The sequence below is a fragment of the Saccostrea cucullata genome, unplaced genomic scaffold (genome assembly GCF_032062105.1).
Source record: "Saccostrea cucullata isolate Sc308-1 unplaced genomic scaffold, CSIRO_AGI_Scuc_v1 ctg8065, whole genome shotgun sequence".
Lineage (NCBI taxonomy): Eukaryota > Metazoa > Mollusca > Bivalvia > Ostreida > Ostreidae > Saccostrea > Saccostrea cuccullata.
This window is the reverse complement of record NW_026938046.1, coordinates 67,402-88,447: the sequence shown is the minus strand read 5'-3', so window position 1 is coordinate 88,447 and position 21,046 is coordinate 67,402. Positions and strand designations below refer to the sequence as shown.

General features: G+C 31.1%; 1 protein-coding gene and 1 long non-coding RNA gene across 4 annotated transcripts; one reads left to right on the top strand and one right to left on the bottom strand.

The window, feature by feature from the left end:
* Positions 1–4,456: 4,456 nt before the first annotated feature.
* LOC134249316 (uncharacterized) lies at positions 4,457–20,762 on the bottom strand. Of its 2 annotated transcripts, none has more exons than XM_062731677.1 (8): positions 20,696–20,762; positions 20,016–20,056; positions 17,204–17,432; positions 15,187–15,309; positions 14,338–14,452; positions 13,650–13,804; positions 9,650–9,697; positions 4,457–5,873 (listed from the first exon to the last, which is right to left on the bottom strand). In XM_062731677.1, exons 1-8 carry the CDS (start codon positions 20,724–20,726, stop codon positions 5,845–5,847), a joined length of 771 nt encoding a protein of 256 aa, XP_062587661.1. In that variant the 5' UTR covers positions 20,727–20,762; the 3' UTR covers positions 4,457–5,844. The 2 variants fall into 2 exon arrangements, with proteins under 2 accessions (XP_062587661.1, XP_062587662.1); XM_062731678.1 differs by having other exon boundaries at positions 9,650–9,691.
* On the top strand, positions 15,808–16,621 carry LOC134249321 (uncharacterized). 2 transcript variants are annotated; one of them, XR_009988254.1, is made up of 3 exons: positions 15,808–15,982; positions 16,166–16,239; positions 16,470–16,621. It is a non-coding gene; the product is annotated as an uncharacterized LOC134249321 (long non-coding RNA). The 2 variants fall into 2 exon arrangements; XR_009988255.1 differs by having other exon boundaries at positions 15,808–15,986.
* Positions 20,763–21,046: the final 284 nt, after the last annotated feature.

Genomic DNA, 21,046 nt, shown 5'->3' with positions numbered 1-21,046 from the left:
TTAAGAACTTAAATTAATGCATGTTTTAAATCCACCGCTAATTTTGATTCAACGCGTACATAGAGGCCACAGGAGGGTGCAGAAATAGGACGTTTCATGAAATTTCTCTATTCTGATGGAATTTCTTCAAATTTGAGATACTTTTCAGTTTAATAAAACATACTCGTAGAACACAAATTTGCTTATCTGAGATTACAAAATATGCAATTGATACCAGTGAATAAAATATATATAAATTTGGTAATTAGGCAAGCCTGTACTCTATGTTTTCTGAAAAAAGCGCTGTCAAATTGATTACTGTAAGATTGGCATGGAAATGAAAAAATACAGAAATAACAAATACCAAATTTGTGGTAGGGGCGATAAGGGGTTTTCAATCTATAAACTTTGACATAATTTTAAAAGACACCCCAAACAAGGGGCCAAAAAGGAACATTGCCCTATCTCCCCCCCCAAAAAAAAAAATAATAAATGGAAATTCATTTTTTATTCATTCAATGTTTAAAGGTAATGTATGAGTGTTCACCTGTATGGCAATCTTTGCGAAATATTAAATTTAGCCACATCAAGAAAGTCAAGTCATTTGAAATCTATTCTTAACTATTTTGAGCAAATCATAATTAATTTTATTACTGGTACAAGAACAATCTATTAATAGTAATGCTTCCTTATTTGTAGATTTTTGTATTTTAAAAAAAAACCCTTACTTTACAACAGGGTTGATTCAACTACCTGCTTAATACACATTTGATCTGCAAAAAATGAAGAATTTAATTTCATACGTGTGTTCCTCGTGACATGTCCTTTCTTTGGGTATCAATTAATGTATTTTTACCTTAGAATTGGCCCAATTTTTCAAGAGTGTATCCAACTTTATCCTTGGCGAAAGTTTGTAAACGTATGCTACTAGGGTCTTCATACTTCAAATTCGTATTTATTGTAACAAGACAAAAAACAAACGGAGATAAATATTTTTTTATTTTATTTTTACCTTTGACAAAAAAAATAAACTTTTGGGCCTATGGTTTTGAACACTTAATACTAGGGCCATCATAATTCACACGTGCATTTCTTGTAATTAGGATTTCTTTTGAATATACTAACAACTTTACTTTTTGACCTTGAACCTAGAGATTGACATATTTTGAGAAATGTTCTTCTTCGTTATAACAGTTGTCAATTTGTAAACCTGCAACGTTTACCGATAGCCGTCATCAGTGTTTGACAAACACTTCTTGTTTGAATGTTTTTTTTTAATGACATGGTTTTCAGTAACAGTTTACATTCTTCTAATTAAATATTTTTCAACAAGCCGTTTCTAGTCGTATGTCTACTATATCTTGTCAACATGACACGAAATGATTTAAATTGTTCAATCATTATGAAAATACCGGGTTCACTTCTCTGTCTTCTGTTGGGGGGCAAGAGCGTGAACAAGGTTCACTTATGGCCTTATTTGACCATGCGAATTTCTGAAGAAAAAAAAATATACTGCATGCTTTTTTTAGTTAACAATGCATTAAGTCATTTAGATCTCTGTTGATTTCAAATCTATAAATAAAATGACACAGTTTTCTGGTCAGCCATTGTATTATGACGTCATGAAATGCGTTAATTTTCCTCATATTCTGAAAAAGTCTACAAAGTGCCTAATTTTTAAGCTTTTTTTCGATATTTGATATAAAGTGCAACCTCTGATGTAAATTACTAGTATGCATCTAGTAAATGTTAAACATGGTTCTGAGGATTAAAAGACATGTTTTATTTTTTAGATCAGAATGCGATCATATTGTATTATTATCTTTCCTTACTGAAAGTACTCAAATATACCTGTTCACCTAAAAATTAAAGAATATTGCAATTTCATAAAGCCAGTTCTCCAAATCCTGGACGTTTAGGAGATATTTTTTTATAGGAAATGAAAGCACGAAGTCTCTTTTTTATTTAAATTTTTAAAATGGAACATCAAGTATTTATCAATCAACTGGTATATCTACAGGGCCATTTTATGCATGAATTGAACCAATGTCTTTTCAAACAAGAGGCCCACGGGCCATATAGGTAACCTGAGTATCAAGTAAAAACTGTCCAATAATTGAATTTGGTTCGTGTTTTAAAACAGAGGCCATGAAATTCACAGTTTTGAAAGAGGCACCATTTCTTATCATAATTATAAACTTAGCATTTTTACTCTTTTTTACGTAATACCAAAAGGCAGATCAGATTAACAAAAATAAAATGCACTTCCACTTTATAACCAATTGTGCACCCCAACCCAAAGAAAGCATTGACCCTGGAGCCACATATTTCAAAATTTTCGAAACTTTATCATAGATTTTATATCAACATAAATGGTTGATTAAGGCCAAAGAGCAGATTTCAAAGCATTAATTAATTTTCAGACTATGTAACCCCCCCCCCTCCGATACCCTTGACCTAGGGGGACATGAAATTAACTATTTTGCACCTTTCTTCCTCATAAATATATAAACTTGGATATAACCCAGTAGCAAAGGACAAAACATTCAAAGAATTCATGTATTTTTCACTACATAATCAAAAGACCCCCCCCCCCTCCTTACACCAAATGGCAAAACTCCCGACACCTGGGCCATGAAATTCACGAATTTGGGTGAGGCATCATAACCTAATACAAAATTAGTTTATTTTAATACCCAGGAGCAGAGAAGAAGATTTTCAAAGATATAATGGATTTTATTACATTTTTTCATTACAAAATCAATAGAGTCCTGCCCTAACACCAGAACCCCTGACCCTGGGGTCATAACTATGTACATGTACTTAAATTGTTCATTTAATATCATAACTATGTGCTGAAATTGTTTATTTAATATCCAGGAGATATACAAGAACATTTTCAAAGAAATAATGCATTTTCACTATATATAATCCATAGATCCCCGCCCTAACACCAGAACCCCTGACCCTGGGGCCATAAAATTACATATTTTGTTAGAGGCACTCTTGCTAACCATAACTATGAACGTATTGAGCTTATTTAATACCCTGGAGCAGAGAAGGAGATTTTCAAAAAAAATAATGTATTTTCACTATATATAATCAATAGAGCCTCGCCCTAATACCTGAACCCCTGTGCTGACCCTGGGGCCATAAAATTTACAATTTTGAAAGTCATTCTTACTCATCATAACTATGTACTTAGTTAGTTTATTTAATACCAAGGGGCAGAGAAGAAGATTTTCAAAGAATTAATGCATTTTCACTATATATAATCAATAGAGCCCCGCCCTAACACCAGAACCCCTGACCCTGGGGCCATAAAATTTACAATTTTGTTAGAGGAACTCTTGCTCATCATAACTATTTACTTAGTTTATTTAATACCCAGGAGGAGATTTTGAATGAATTTATGCATTTTCATTCTGTAATCAGAATCAGAATTTAAGAGGCACTCTTGCTAATCATAACTATGTACTTGGTGTTTTTAATACCCAGGAGCAGAGAAGAAGATTTTGAAAGAATTTATGCATTTTCACTATACAATCAATAGAGCCCCGCCCTAACACCAGAACCCCTGACCCTGGGGCCATTAATTTCACAATTTTGGTAGAGGACTCAATGCTGATTACAATCATGCAAACAGTTTGAGTGCTTGATGTCTAGGAGTAAAGAAGAAATTCTTTAATGATTTCAATAATTTTAGTGGTTTTTCTTCTACCCCTCAGGCCCAAGGGGAACACGGACCATGAAATTCACAATTTTTGTTTCCCTTAACCCATAGATGCTTTGTGCCAAATTTGGTTGATATTAGTTGTGTGGTTGCAAAAAGAAGTTGAAAATGTTCAAATATAATAAGGCACGACTGACGACGGACGACGCACAACGATAGACGAAAACTGATAGCTATAGGTCATCTGAGTTTACTCAGCTGACGTAATAAAAATCTATGCAACAGGTCTCGGTACAATCATGTCTCCAGTCAGAAGAACTGCCTGGGTATAAAAAAAATACCATTTCACGTGTATTTCACTTATTTCAGACTCCTGTAAATTGTGGTGTCCCCGTCACTTATACTCTTAGAAGAAACTTCTCTCTCAATTTTTTTATCACTTTTAAAAGTAACACCTATGTAGACTTTATACATGTCTACAATTCAAACATGCTGAATCAAGAGAGCCATAAGGACCAACATTGAAGTTATTTGGAAGAATCAGAACTCGTACAGTAAAATTACTGTGCATATATGTCGTAAAACTTACGGGTAATACGCTGTCATCATTTTTGAGGTATTAGTAAATATCTTGAAGAATTTTCCAAGAATACTAAGCACATGTGTTCAATAAAATTGGTACGTATTCATTAACAATTAAAAATCTCTTTTCATCCTTTTTTTCATGCGTATGTGCAATACAAAATAATACTTTAACTTCACAACATCAAACGATTTTTATGATGTACTAAAAAATAAGCCATGTTATATATTTACTTTTGTATTTAAATAATGGATGAACACTAAATACATGTACGAGTTAAACGTATTGAAATTGTATTATTTAGCTACAATTTGTTAGATTGACAAATAAATTAAGAAACAAATTAGAACAGCTTTAAACATCAACAGCTTTTTAAAAATACATTATTACCTACAAAAAATGTACACAAATAAAGATAAACCTAGCGTTAAAACTTCACAACTTATAATTAATAAAAATGCATTATATAAATGCCTACAAAAATGTACACAACCATAGACATTATAGATAAATCCTACAATATATCATATTATATATTATCAAAAATGTAATATTCCCTATAAAAATGTACAAGCGTACAGAAACCTTATGTTTAATGAATCACTGTCTAGTTTGTTGGGTATGCCAGAGCATCGACGGTTTTTCGAAACGTGGAATAATATGAATTAACAATTGTAAATGTATTCAGCTTAGCTTGGCTCCTGAATTTTTGCTTGGCGAAATTTACATTTCCGATCGGTAGAATTATCAAGAAATCAACTCACCTAAACTTTGGAAGAGTTATCACAGTGTATTCAGAAAGAAATTGAAATACTCTAGCATAAACAGCTTATCAAAATTTTATCATAAAAATTTCCTACAAAAATTGCCATGTCAAATTTAGTCAAGAAAAAAGGTATCATTCTAATTTTTTATTTGGGATGTAAATATGTAAATATAGCTTTGTCGAAGCGCTTTATAGTCGATTTGATCACGTGACAAAAACGAATTTCTATCTTAAGAAAGTTGCCAATTTCTTTTATTTACATTTACGTCTGATTTATGACACACAACATATTTCTATAATTTGAAACCTATTAACAAATTTTTTCATACCTCAACAGTATATATCTAGTGTGTTCGACACGTTGACCTCTTGTGACATTGCTATCAATATGAATTTTTCATGGCTAAACAATGAATTGTTGTTAATGCGAAGAACATATTTATACACAGGTTGAAATATATTCATACTGTGTTATGCAGGAGGAAACAACACATACATATAAAGCACGCATTTATTTCAGAACAACATCTTTCAAAATTGCAGTATGTTACAGGTAACATACATCTGTATAACCATGTCAAACTTAAATGTGTAATCATCCCACATTTAATGTTTAAATATCAGTCAAACACGTTGTTCTGAAGATTTATAATCTTCCAATCCGTTTTGTCTGTTACAGTATCTTTCAAGGGATACATTGTACTTGTAGATCTTTCATACATATACTTCTTATCAGAGCACTGAAAAAAGTTCATAAATTATTTTAATGATGTCTCCAGTTCTTGATCCTCATCAGTATTGATTTTTCTTGATTGATATACTTTAATTTTAATAATGCAATAGTTAAGGCTCAATCTGCATCAGTCTTTCTTCTGCAAATGTAAAAACAAATCATCTAGATCAGACATTCAACATGTTGTTTCTACAAACGTACATTATGTACAAGCTCACTCTTATTAATTATTTTAATTAATTGTTTCCTGCATTTAAGTACATAATATATAATTATGATAAATTGCAACATTGTACAGATTAATTATCAAATGTGCAATGAGATATTAATTAAGTCCATCCTAATTTTTATCACTTTTCGTTGTCTGTACTTGAATATGCTGATAAAATTTAGCAAATTTATACGTCAAAATTATAAAAAAAACAATTAGATCACTTTTGTAGCTTCAAGGTCTGACGCAAGTGACATATACACAAAAGTAAATTGTTGCCATTCAGTATTACAGTACTATCAGTTGATAAGGATGTAGATTTCATTGGAATCACTCTTTTTTATATAATTTCTCAATAGTTACTCCTATAATTTAAACATCAGAGCTCTTTAGTTACTAAGGTATTCAATTTTACTATCTAAAATACATATCATTTTTTTAATGATACTTATTACAACTTAGGTAAAGTGTTAATTTCATGCAATATTCAAGATATCCTTGTTGGGTAATATTTAATTTCTTAGGTATATTCATTTAAACTATATTAACAATATATTAAAGGATACTAAATAAATTATAACTCAGGCAAAGTGTTAAATTTAAGTATTATTTTGAAGTATCTTCCTTGGGTAATATTGCATTTTATAATGAATGAGCTAAAAATGTAAATCTATGGATTAGGAGAAAACTTTTAGTTTTACATGTGTTAAATTCTGTTTTATAAACATGTACTACATGTAGATTCTGTGCAAAATATATATGATACAAAGCATACTTGTATATTTGATCAAACACTCACTTTGAAGACAAACATGTGCATAAATAAGACACTGGGTGTTTTGTTTAACAAAGCACAACACCCTTTTTTGCTATACGACCATTCTGAAAAATTGAACTCAAACAAGAAACCCAAAACTCAATTAAATTTGGATCATGTTTGAACCCAAAGGCCATTAAATTGACAATTTTGAACGAGGCACCTTTTCTTATCATAACTATACACTTAGCATGCTTTGGCTAATTAGTACCTAAAAGTAGATAAGAGTTACAAAGAGAAAATGCATTTCCACTTTATAACCAGCTGTGCACCCCACCCCACAGGAACCAATGACCCTGGGGCAACACATTTCAAAATTTTTGATATTTTATTATTAATTATATTTCATCCTAATTGGTTGCTTCATACCAAAATGCATATTTCAAAGAGGATTGGTTTATTTTCAGACTATGTATTCATCACCCCAACCCCCTCCACCCTTGCAAATACTTTTGAATCAGGGTTCCTGAAATTAACAGTTTTGGAAGAGGCACCTTTCTTCATCATAAATATTTACATTTACTTAGATCATTGGCATAATAAAACCAGTAGCAGAATAAAAGATTTTCAAGTAAATTCATGCAATTCTTCTACATATTCATTAGGGCCCAGCCCTAACACCAGAGCCCCTGTCCCAGGGGCCATGAAATTCATAAATCTCGAAGAGGTTACCTTCCTTTTCATAACTACATGTATATACATAGTTCATTGGTTTACCTGTATAAACCAAAAAATGAGAGATTTTTACTTATATTTACATTTTTGACTTATTCATACTTTATATTTGCCTGATTGTTACTTTTAACTTGTGAAATGCCTTAATTTTTCAAACCCAACGGCATGTATGTAATCCACTAAACACGCGGAGCAGAGAAAAATTTATGACGTCACAGAGAAATTATTTCATTTTAACGTTTATCCAAACGCACATCTATGACCTCTTGACCCCATACCTGTATTTACACAGTTATAAAAACGCTTGCCTTTAGTAGTGTTATATAAAGGAAAACATTTGCAAATGTAAATATTTTCAAATAAATTCATGCAATTCCTCTACATATTCATTTGGGCCCAGCCCTTACACCAGGGGAACAAAAATGCATTTCAAATAATCAGTAATATTCAGCAAAAATGCATTTTAAATAATCAGTAATATTCAGCAAAAATCAGTAGTGCTCCTACCACACATGACCCCTGACCCTAGGTCAACACTTTGCACATTTTTTTTAAAAGGCACCCTTGCTTATCAAAAATGTTTTATTAATACCAGAGAGAACCCCTCCAGTCTTCCCCAGGGTCTTGAAACTCACAATTCTAGAAGAACGGCCCTTGCTCATCATAATTATATAGGAAGTTCATCTGCTAATTACCCAGGAGCAGAGAAGAAGATTTTCAAAGATTCAGTGTATTTTTACTGTATAATTAATCAATACAGCCCCCAGAAGGCAGAACTCCTAAACCTGAGGCCATAAAATTCACAACTTAGGAAGAGGCATTCTTGCTCATAACTACATGTATGACTGTATGGACTTAGGAAGTTTATTTAATACCTAGGAGTAGAGAAGATAATTTTCAAGAAATTAATGCATTTTTATTTTATAAAAAAAATAGAGCCCCGCCCTAACACCATAACCCTTGATCCTGGGGCCATAAAATTCATAATTTTGGTAGAGGCAGTTTTGCTCATCATAACTATGAACTTAGTTGGTTTATTCAATACCCAGGAGCAGAGAAAAGGACTCTCAAAGAAATAATGAATTTTTACTACGCGTAGTACATGTAGTAGTATATAATCAATAGAGCCACGCCCTAAGACCAGAACCCCTGATCCATTGGACCATAAAATTCACAATTTTTGGTAGAGGCACTCCTGCTAATCGTAACTATGTACAATGTTCTTAGTTAGTTTATTTAATACCTAGATGCAGAAAAGAAGATTTTCAAAGATTTAATGCATTTCATTATATAATCAGGAGAGTCCCCACCCTAACACCAGAACCCCTTACCCTGGGGCCATAAAATTCACCATTTTGGTAGAGGCACTCTTGCTTATCATAACTATGTACCTAATTCGTTTATCTAATGCCTAGGAGCAAGGAAGAAAGTTTTCAAAGATTTAATGTATTTTCACTATATAATTCAATAGAGCCCAACCCTAACACGAGAACCCCTGACCCTGTGGCCATAAAATTTATCATTTTGGTGGAGGCAGTCTTGCTTATCATGAAAATGCACTTAGTTTCTTTAATACCTAGGAGAAGAGGAGAAGATTTTCCAAAAAATAAAGCATTATCACTATATAATCTATATAGCCCCGCCCTGGCACTAGAACCCTTGGGCCATGAATTTCAAACTTTTGGTCAAGGACCCAATGCTCATTACATAATGCCAACAGTTTGACTGCATGGTGTCAAGAAGTAAAGGGGAAGATTTTTTTAAGATTTCATTAATTTTAGTGGTTTTTGCCCCACCCCTAAGGCCCAAGGGGAGGCGGTGATCATTAAATTCACAATTTTTCTTTCCCTTCACCCATGTATGCTGTATACCAAAATTTAAATCTTTCTTTCTTCATATCAAACTTTGAGGCTAATTGGTTTTTAAGTGAAGATTTTTTCAAGACCTCACCTAAACTGCATTATTTCTTAAGTATTGCTCCTTGACAGAAGTTTGCCATTCATTAATTGAAAAGAATTTCAATTTTGAATACCCTTTGCACAAGGATTCTCTGTGCTAAGTTTGGTAAAAATTGGTCCAGTTGTTCTGAAGAAGAGGTTGAAATTCTAAAAAGTTTACAACAATGACACATCGCTAACAACAGACAGCATAAAAATTTCGATCAGGGAAGTTCAAATGAACCTATCCTACAATCAAGCATCACAATATTTACCTGTTTTTCCATTTTCCTTCATGAGTAGATCATTCTCTTCTACTGTTTCTAAAATATTTCATTAATTAAGAATTTGTAAGAATATCTAGCATTAAGTTTGAAATTTATGAGTTAATCATTAATTCTTAAAAAAAATGATGGAAGTTTACTATAAAATGCATGCTTATTAGTAACCAATATGAAATATAACAAAATGCATTAAGTGCAAATTAGATGAAAGTGTTTGGCATCCCGTACGAAATTTAAGTCACGTATTTTTAAAAAAAAATCCAGGCGTATTTTAATCTAAAATCATTGTGGAATAATCTCTGTTAAAATGAATACATAAAACCAGGCGTATAATGTAAAATACAGGCGTACACGAGGCGTAATCCTCCCGTATTTTTTGCCGAAATATGCAAATGAGTACGAGGGGCGTTCAATAAATAATGTCATCAGCTCCGTGACATGCAGCATAGAAATCATATGACATTAAGCTTGACTTTCTCTAAAAATTGAATCTTTAATGAATTGATAACAGTTTATGTGACCACTTTTCATCGCATAATTTCATTGTGGGAAGCTGGAAAACAAGGGCTACTCGAGACACTGCATTAAAAATGAATGGTCAAGCATCAGTAAACTAGAGTAAAATTGAACGTGTCATTAAAGCTGCTGTAAAACTTGTAAAGTTCCCAAAAATTTATTAACTGAAATATGAGAAATTTACAGCAGCTTATGTCAGTTTCATACACACATGGACAGGTGGATTTCAAATAATAAAAATTATATAATGGGCATCAAAAATGGGTACTGTCCTAGTCAACAAGGACATACAACAACCAATATATATTAGCGATAATTCAGCAAATTATCACTGATTATATTTTATTGACTTTAAGTTACATAGCAAATTTGATAGACATCATTTTGTGGGTAGTTCACACTGTTTTAAAGAAACATTTGATTGTAAAAATGTTTAGTCCTCAAAGGTCATCCTATATTTTTAAAAATGAGTGAAAACAATTATTTTTAAACAATCAAAAATTGTTCTTATCCACGTTTTTCTAAAATTCAAACAGATCATGAAACTTGAATTCATTTTCCGTTAAACCCTCGAAACAAATTTAGATTAAGATGTACTTGACAAAACTGCAAAGGCCTAAGAAGAGCAAAAGTACACAAAAACAGTTTTGTACGCTATTTTCTTAAATGTTAGCGGTCTTGTTGTTCAAATTCATATATAGGGAGGCAGTTCAATTTCTGGAGGAGTCTAATAGGCAAAATATTTGCCAAAAAATTGAAAGCTTTATGAAAGGAAGGAAACAGAATGATAAATTCAATACATTAAAGTTCTTCCTGACAGCGCCCAAACCCATAGCCCATGAAGAGTAGAGGAGTTTTGGGGTAAACAGAAAGTTAATGTTTTGTCACATCAACAAGATTAGGTAGATCTTTCAATCTTTGACTTGTTTCATTTCACAAACTTAGTTAAACACCTTTCAGAAAGAAAAAAAAAACAAATATAGCAAACCATAGGATCTGCCATTTTCCAGTATACGATGGGTCATACTTAAAACTGTGTTCTAAAAACAATTAGAAATTGAATAAAAATGTTACAGACATGTGTTTTAATTAAAAGAGAATATTTTAGTTAAATCATTAAGAAAAAATCATAGAAAAGCGTTTTTTGTTTCTTTCCGAGCCCTGATGACATTATTTATTGAACGCCCCTCGTACGCCTGGAAATTCAAATACGCCTGGAAATTTTAATAATAGAATTACGCCTAGATTTCAAGCATACCCTTAAAAATATGGCTGCAAAATTAATACGCCTGTATAAAAATAATACGCCAGTAGAAAAAAATACGCCTGCATGTACAAAAAAATACGCCCGTACAAATAATATGCCTGCTTTAAATAAATTGGAATTAAATATTATAGTCACAGCTATGGGAACTTCAACTATAGTATGAATATAAATGTACAATCAACTTTAGTACAAAGATTTTTAACTACATATACTGAAAAAGATTAGACAAATTAAGCTTAGCATACATCATTTTTATTTTCTTAATATTTCTAAGTCAGTCAGTGTGATAAAATGTGAATGAGATTCAAATATTTTAGGATTGTCAATCATAATCTTACATTACTATTTTAAATCACATGCAAGTTACATGTTAGAATATATTAACCCTTTCACAGGATTTTAACATCCAAGGCTGAGTTTTATAGTAAACAATTGAAACATTCCAACAATCACAGTGAAACACAGTTTTGAGAATCATGCCGATTAATCCTGTCATTCTCATTACTCCTTAATTGGCATTAAAGATGCAAATCACAAACAATTCTGTCATTCACATTTCACATCATATTCCGATTAAATAACATTTTCTTAGAAATATCCACAAAAAGATATTTGAATGTTTTATAACAGCTGGCATTGCAAACAGTCATCTTCTTCCCGATGCAATCTTCCAATGGCTGCAGTTCACTCAGGAAAGCTTTGCTGCTGGTCAACACTTTTAAATATTGCAAGATTTTTTCACTTCCTCTTATGGTGTTTCATAATTCAATCAATTTTCGAACTGTTTTAAGGATTTAGAGGTAAATCAATTTCTGGAAAAAAAAACACAAGAAAATAATTTATGTTATTCAAAATGCGGCTGACCCAATTTTCAATTATTAACATCTGGCTCTGCAAATCAAAAGCAAGTGCAGCTGTATTTTATTTTCATAGATAAAAAGTTTCAGTGTTAAGCTATGTCACAAAATAATTACCTCTTCTACACAATCTGTGCTTTGTTCTGGCTTTCTCTAGTCTCATTGTTCTTGGCATGATCAACCTTGTGGTTTAAATTGGCGCAAATACTATACTTGGATGCAGTTGCTGTTGTTTAAAACCCCCTAGTAATCTAAACTGTTTTATGATTTCTGGAAGTTCTACACAGTACAATTTGTAATTTTGAAGAAAAAAAAAACTGTTTTTTACAGAACATAAAAATAAAATGTCATCAATGTTTAATCAAGGTATATTCACTATATGAATTCACTTATACTAGGGTGGGAAAAAGAACTGTTGAGAAACAAACCGGATATAAACTGATAAGCCGTTCTTAGAAAGGTTTACAACATTACAGATGAGTCGTTCCTAAACATGCTCAACACATCTGTAAGTAATTAGCACAATCCCAGCAGATTAGGCTATAGGGAAGTGAAAGTAGATGGTATTGTAATAGTATCTGAATATATCAAATATGAATCATTTTATAAGAAAGAAATTTAATTGATTTAATAACATGTATGTTTATAGCCTGACTTAAAACAAATAATGAAGTTCAAAGAATATATACTATTTACTTTACAGTTAGATATCATTTGTGTTAAGAAAAATAATATCATTAAAAAAAAATTGGGAATGACAAAATTTTAGGCCCATTGCATAAAGTTCTAAAAAAATCAGTTTAATTTATGAAAATTAAACTAATTGCTTTGATGTTAATTATTGTAATGTATATAATCATGCAATGTTTACAAATTTAGTTAATATACTTTATTTTTTGTTTAAGTTATATAATATCATAAAAATGTTTCTTCTGCAACTCAATACTTTTAAAAAAAGAGAATGAATTGACTAAGTTTTTTTTGCTAAGTTAAAAAATCCACCAGAATTTTCAAAAATACGCCTTTTGAAATTTTCTTAGTTTTAATTTCCTTGTGCCAATGAGACTAAGTAGAAAATAGGCCTACGCCCGGATTTAGAATTTACGCCTGGAAAAAAGGCGACGTATTTCTGACAAAAATACGTATACGCCTGAAAATGAAGCGTATTTTTAAGAATACGTCTCTTGTACGCCAGGATTTGAAAAAAATCCAGGCGTAATACGCCTCTGAATTTCGTACGGGATTAAGCTGATGCCTATTGGATATTAAGTGAAAAAACTTGGGAGGGGGAGGGTATATGAGAATCAATGTAAAATAAATAAACAAATACAAATGCATGTAATAAATTTACCTTTTACAGTAAGGTTTAGCTTTTCAGATTTAGCTGGACGTCTTTTCAGTACAAAAATTACAACAGCGGTTCCAGCTAACAAGACCAGAATGACTCCAATAGTGATTCCAATAATAAGTTCCAATTTTATATCTTTAACATTTTCCATATCTGACCTATAAATGAAGGGAACAAAAGAGCAAACATATTAAATCATACGGTACACTCTCATAAAGAATAAATATACATTGCATTCCTCATCACTTTAATCATAACTATTAATTGACGCTAATAATTGATGTTATAAAATAATTGAATAAGGGCCTGAGGTTCAAATAAGAAATGGCTACACTTTTGTTTTACAAGATATATGAATAAAGTCATAAATATCATTAACAGAATTTTTTATACACTATATTATATTATCATAATTAGATAATTGAATCAAAGTGTCTGCAGATAAATTTTCTATGATTGGTGATGATTATTATAAAAAAAAACAGGCTTAGATACAAAGGAAGGATAACTCTTTGAAGGAAATTGAAGCAGTGTCTGAAAGAGTTATCTCTCTTTGCATACATGTACAAGAGAATATTACAGCAAATTGTACAGGGACTGTATTAGAAATAGCAGCAGAATGTGTCAATACATTTTTTTTCCTAGAAAAATAAACAAAAGGTCTTGGAACATGTATAAAAGTGACACTCACTCTTCAACCATGGACACATTTTGAGTTGGTACATATGTGTCAGAGGTTGGGACAGAGGGGGCTGTAGTTGGATTCTGTACTGTGGATTTCTTTGTCAGTTCATAGCAACCGGGGTCTGAAAAATAAGATCAGGACCATTATTTGTTTAATTCAGATTAAGACAATTACTGTTTACTATCTATTTACTTTAATTCAGATTTTGATAATCTTTGTTTAATATAATCTTTTTACCGTACTATCAAACAGTTTTATATATATTTAACTGAATGTCAAATTAATCAGAATGACCGATAATAACCTTTAAATCATCATCCAAGTTACTCTTTATACATACAATCAAGTTGATATATAAAATAAAGAAGTAACTTTATAATGGAGTTTCCCATTATCTTTATCATTTTGAGCTTTTCTCAAGTGTCATAATCAAATTGATACATGTACAGCTTCATAATATACAAGTAGATAGGATAAGTGTTCGTTTAAAATCTATTTTTGGTTAAGTTGAAGTGTCTTAGTATTACTTTTGTCCTTAAAACTGTGATATAGACACCCCCCCCTCCCCATTTATTTTTTTTCTCAATTATTCAGCAAGTTAAGTACAGTCATGTATTCAGAAAAAGAACGTAATTGTTTACTTTACGCTTAAATGCATGCTTCTCAAGAAGTGTAATCACTGGGACATAGAGCCTGGGTTAATTTAAATTTAAAACAATTAAAGACCCCCCCCCCTCCCTCCTGTCATATTTATTTTTCCCCATTTTTTTATATCAAAAAGTTATTTAGCAAAATTGATTAAAGTTTACAGAATAAGATATACCCAGTAAATTGTGTATTCTGTTGAACACTTACATTTGTATGCTTCTGTGGAGTGGTAGCCACTGGGACATGCCAGACTCTGAGTAAATTTAGAACAGTCCGTATCATAATTCTGCTGGATTATATTGCCACTGTAGCTGTACTCCGTACAATAACCTGTAAATATTGTCAAAATTAGATGCCTGTGCATATAGCTAATGATATACAGTCACGTACAATGTCAATGTGTCTCAATATCACATCAAATGTTACTTTATGAAACTTTAAGATAAAGGGTGTAAAATATTTTTTTTCATTATCATTTAAAGTTATTCTAAGGGAAAAAAAGTTAAAAAAAAACATTATTTGCATAATTAAAAAAAAACACAAGAACCCAAGACAAAATGAACTGCTGTTTTTAGCTGTTAGATAGCAGCTGTGTTTTACCAGTTTTTCAAATTTACAGCTGTTATTTAGCAGTTCTCAGCTGTTCATTTCATAGCTGTTTTCAAACCTGTTTCAAGAGCAGTAAGCTTTGCTGTTTTTATGCTGTTCTTCAGCAGTTCATCTCATAACAGGTAATAAAGAAACTGCTTTGGAGTTAACAGCAGTTCTCTGTTTCTGTTAGCTGTTATGTATAATTTGATCGGGATTGAGAAACTGTTGAAATGTCGGGCTTGGTGTTCAATTAATTTAAACAACAGACCGCCAAAATTCAACAACCTTGGCTGCCATATTGTATAGTTTGGAGAGAAGGCAAGAGAATGTTTTGAAGAGGGGGATTACCGTCACCAATAAGACTGAGACTGGATTGTTATATCTAACAAAAGATGCAGATATTTTATATACAGTAGGTATGTTTTTAATACATATGTGTTTGTTAATAAATAAAAAAAATAAGAGCTCTAAATCTGCTACGTTTTAGCCACATTTCAGTCAGCTCAGAGAACTCTTGAAGACTTGATATAGCAAAGTTTTTGTTGTTGTTGTTTTTTTGTACTGATTTACCATAGTCTATACGATGTTTTTGTAGAAGGAGAAGATATAGGTGGATCTAGTGATTTTCTTGGACCTGATTCGGTCTTAAAAACGGGGCCTATATATGAGGTATATATTTCTTTTTTTTATTTTAGGAAAAGCTTTAGATATTAAAGAAAAATTTTAATTAAATCACTGATCAAATAATCATGAATGCCTTTAATTATTGTAAACAAATTGGCACAAAATTGAAGAAACTAAACTTGTATATATAAAGTTAGATTATAAAAGGTTAGCAATTAATTTTAATTTTATTTATTTAACTGTGAAACTTAGTGTGTTTGTTTTTTAACTGATAGGATTTGCCAATTGACCAAGAGCAGCCGGCAAACATTAAACATGCAGTGACATTACAAGTAACGAAGAAGTGGAGAAAATTTTTCATTGGACAGATGGATGTGAAGGAAGCCCCTGGATATTACTTGAATTGCGAGAAATGAATCAGGTGTGAAAGTGGCAAAGACCAATACCATAAGATGTTCCTATTAAAGATTTAAAATTGTAGCTGTTATTAATACAAATATTGTAAAGTATGTGTAATGTACTAATCAAGATTGATATAAAAAGTCTAAATATTCTTAGTAAATATTCTATATTACTGTGTTCCAATACCTAAAAGTGGTGTACTTTTTACTACCACTTGAATAGATTTCTATTTTATTCATTATCTAATGCTAAATAACTGCTGTTAACTGTTAATGGAATGTGTGTATGCTAATTACTAATTTGCATAAAGTGAGTGAACTGGAATGCTAAGGAACAGCTAAAGAACAGCTGTTAAATGAGAACTGGGAAGGTTAATTAACAGCTAAATTACAGCTGTTCATTTGGGAAGTCTGTGAACCAAAGTTTGAATTTAGGCAATGCCCCCGCTTTGATGTAAAAACCATTATTATAATAAGTCCTCTTCAGTTTTGTGAATATTTTGGCATAGCCAGATGCAGGGATGAACAAGAAATTGACATCGGAGTGGTTAAAAAAATAAAAGCCATCATAATTTAAGATAAGGAATTAACAAACATATTCCACGTACCTAGATGAATGTACATTCCATAAGCACAAACTTCCAGTGTCTGATTCACAAATGGATTTATCACACAATGGTACAAAAGTTTGTCCGGTTCAGTACATTGACTAGCAAAAGCTGAACAGTTTTTTCTTTGAGAAGCTTTTTGCCATTCTGATTCACTGGTTGGACAGTTTGGAACAATAGCCATAGTTTGTCTTGATACTGGACAAGCATCACTGTTAGATTTGACTTCCTGTGAGAGAAAGAAGAAATTGAATTAAATTTTCTAAAATAAAAAAAAGACTTCATTGCTTTTTGTTTTGAATAACCTTAAAAAATTAATCTTAGACATTTAGATTTTTTGTTTCTTTTTAAAGGCATAGGTTGATATTTTCAAACGCACTATATTAATCATGGTACAAAAAGAATGCACAAATATATGTATATACATGCATGATTTAAATAATTTATTTCAAACTTATTAGATTGGATTGAGTTATATAACAAACACACTAATGGATGAATGAATACTTTGACGGAAGTGATTTTTTCCCTCGATCTATGGCACTTGCTTGTATAATTTTACCAAGTGTAAATGTGGGCTGTATTCACATGTATATATTGAATTCTTCAAGGTGCACGGATGTGGACATAAGGATAACAGATTGGGGGTATGTACATTTTGAATATAATTGTTTGTAATTCATCTTTGTAGATGTCAAATATATATATTTTTATTCATGTAACTCGTAAATAAATTTGAAGATAACATGCCAAGGAAATTCATACTGTTTTCTGTTAATGTATACAAAAAAGAAAACTTATGAATATGTATAGAAATCTAAGTTAACAAAGCTACATGTAGTACATGTCTGTATTTTGAGAGATTGAATGAATATACCAGGATATAAGTTTCAAATTCCAAAAACTTTAACAAAATGACAGCTAGGTGTAGTTCCTACAACACCATAAAAAATATGCCCCAGTTATTCAAAAATATTTATGTTTCAGTACACTTTTCAAGTTATGTTGACAATAACGTATATATATATATGGACTATATATATACTAAGAAGTTGTAATTTAAACACCAACTTGATACAGCATGTTATCATTTTATATCTGTGTAAGGGACATTCACTTCAGAATTACACTTGGAAAAGTTTGAAATTGAGAAAAAAAAATATGCTATGCTTTAATGATGTCAATGACCTTCGCAACATATCCCTACATATTTACAATTAATCTGTTTATAGTTTATATACATTTGTATTGCAAGCACCCCCTTAAATTTTGTAGAAATTCAATATTATTTTCTTTTAAAAGGAACATATAGGGTTAACGTACATCTACTCTAATACTCTAGATAATTTGAGGAAAACAATTGTACTCATGCAATTTTGCGTTCTGTCCCAATTTTCACCCCAAAAATGATTTAATGAAATCAATATCGTAATTTTAGATATAAAAAGTCGCTAACTGAAAAAAATGAAATGATTCAAGACTTAAAGTCTTTTTATTGTCAGCTCAGACAGGTGACACTTAGTATAATGATAAATACACAAACATTGCTACTAGGAGACAAGATATTTTTTCTTTATTTTGTAATCACTTCAATGGTGTAGCTAGATATCAAATGTCAATCACCATGAACAAAAACGTTAAAGGTTTTAGGCTTAGTGCTATACATATATTTTATTTATCAAATCTTTTCAAAGAAATACAAAAGCTGGTTTAATTTCTGAAATAATGTGTCACAGCTACAATGGTTGTCAACCGATACAGCATATCAACTTCAAAGCCTATTCAAAGAGGAGGTGTAAGTATTAACAATGATTAAAATGCAACATACTTAAGATTGTTACCTTAAACAAGTATATACATGTATGGAAACTCTGCAGTTCCAGATTTTTTATTAAGGTATGTCACTCGTGAAATTTGTTAAATCAAGGATTTATTGAGAAGTATATTTTGGATAAGTACTCATATAGATAGAGTGACTCAAAATCGCAGAGAAAATAGGTGGACAGTGTTTATCTTACTGATCTACGGAACAATGAAGCTGACCTTTTTGCACTTAAATTTTAACTATATTGTTAATTACTTAAACCTTAATTATATTTTATCAGATGTAACAATGGCAAAAAATATAATCTTATTTTAGGTAAAATATTTTGAATAATATTCTCATTGAAAAAATCTTGCAAATTAATGCGCGTAAATTATTGTGTGACCTTTTTGCACTAAAAAGTTACATATTTTGGGGTATTTAAAAACTAAATATGCAATAAAGCATTTTATTAAATCAAGCTTTTTACGACTTAAGTGCTTAACTTATTTGACATATCTTCATTTTTTGGCAAAGTTTGTTGAAGGAATGTGTAAAACTTGTTCTCTTAATATAAAGTAAGACCTATATTAAATATTCCTAGCAATATCATAATGGAAGATATTCTCTGAGTAAAAGTATGCGAGTCTAAAGTTCCAAGATATTTTAAAAATTTAATAACTGTGCAGATTTGCAGAATTATCTGCTAAATATCCTTCCACTGCAAAAAAATAGTCCCTCACAAATCTTGCTTCTTTGTAGATTTTTGAGCAGTTTTTTCGTTGAGTGTTAAAACATTAACATTGTTGAAATTGAATTTTAAATTATCTATTTTGCATGTATAAGGAACATAATGAATGTCAATATATTATGTAACAGTGTGCATCTTAATTCATAAAAGACATGCTGGGTCATGCATCAGGAACAGACTGATTTCATTTAGGATGAAATGTCTAGAATTTTAAAGGAAAAATGAAGAAAAACTTATAAATGATAATAAAAGTATACCTTCAGTATCAGAAGATTGATCATCAAGACTTTTAATGACACTGCAAAGATAAATTTTGATTGAATTAATTTGATAATTATAGAATGTTTGATTACTTTTTAATTAAGGCCAGTATTAAAAATATCTGTGTTTGGTGGTGCACAATGATCAAGTTTCCAATGAGTCTATTTTTTTCAGTATTATTAATTATTATTTTTTTTGGATTTTTTTCTTAAATAACAAAAATGCACAAGCATAATTATCATAAGAAAATCAAATATTAGGAATCTTTTTTTATTCAAGTCTTTTCCCCCTCAAGTTTCTTTCTAAGTAAACTACTTTTAAAAAAAAAATGTTTTTAAGGTTTGTGACATCATTTTTATATTTGATAAAATGTGATCATTTCAACATGTTCAAAATACAAGAGGAATAAAGTAGGCCTAGTGATTTTTTTAAACAGGAAATTCAAAACAACAAAGAATCAATGTTGCAAATACATGTAAACACACCACTCTGTATTTAAGGTGACCAGTACAAATGAAGGAAGAATGTTTACTTATTTACACCCTACCAACCCCTAAATTATTGTTAAAAAAGAAAGTAGAATGCGTAACTATTTCTCATTTAATAATGGAAAGCGTCAGCAACTTTCTTCTAAAATATAGTTCATATAAACTCCCAGATTAAAACCTGTCATTACATTTGATTTTAAATAAATTTGGCCCTTTCATTTTTCTCTTTTCAGAGTTTTCGTGATCGCTGATTGATCTGACATGGACGTCTTCGAACTAAAAGGTATTCCCTCAAACGATGACTCATTGTTAACCCGTTTCCTGGTCTGCCATTCGTGAATATACTGAGATAACCACGTGTGTTCGCTGCGCCTCGGTTGACAACGGTTTTCTTGGGGTGAACATTTTCAATGTTACACTCCACTACAAACAATATTTATTAAATTATACTGAATGTTTAATACAAATACATATAAAAGTGAACCGTGAGCGCATAAATTCTGCGCAGTCGCTATTTTTTTTTTGGGGGGGGAATATCA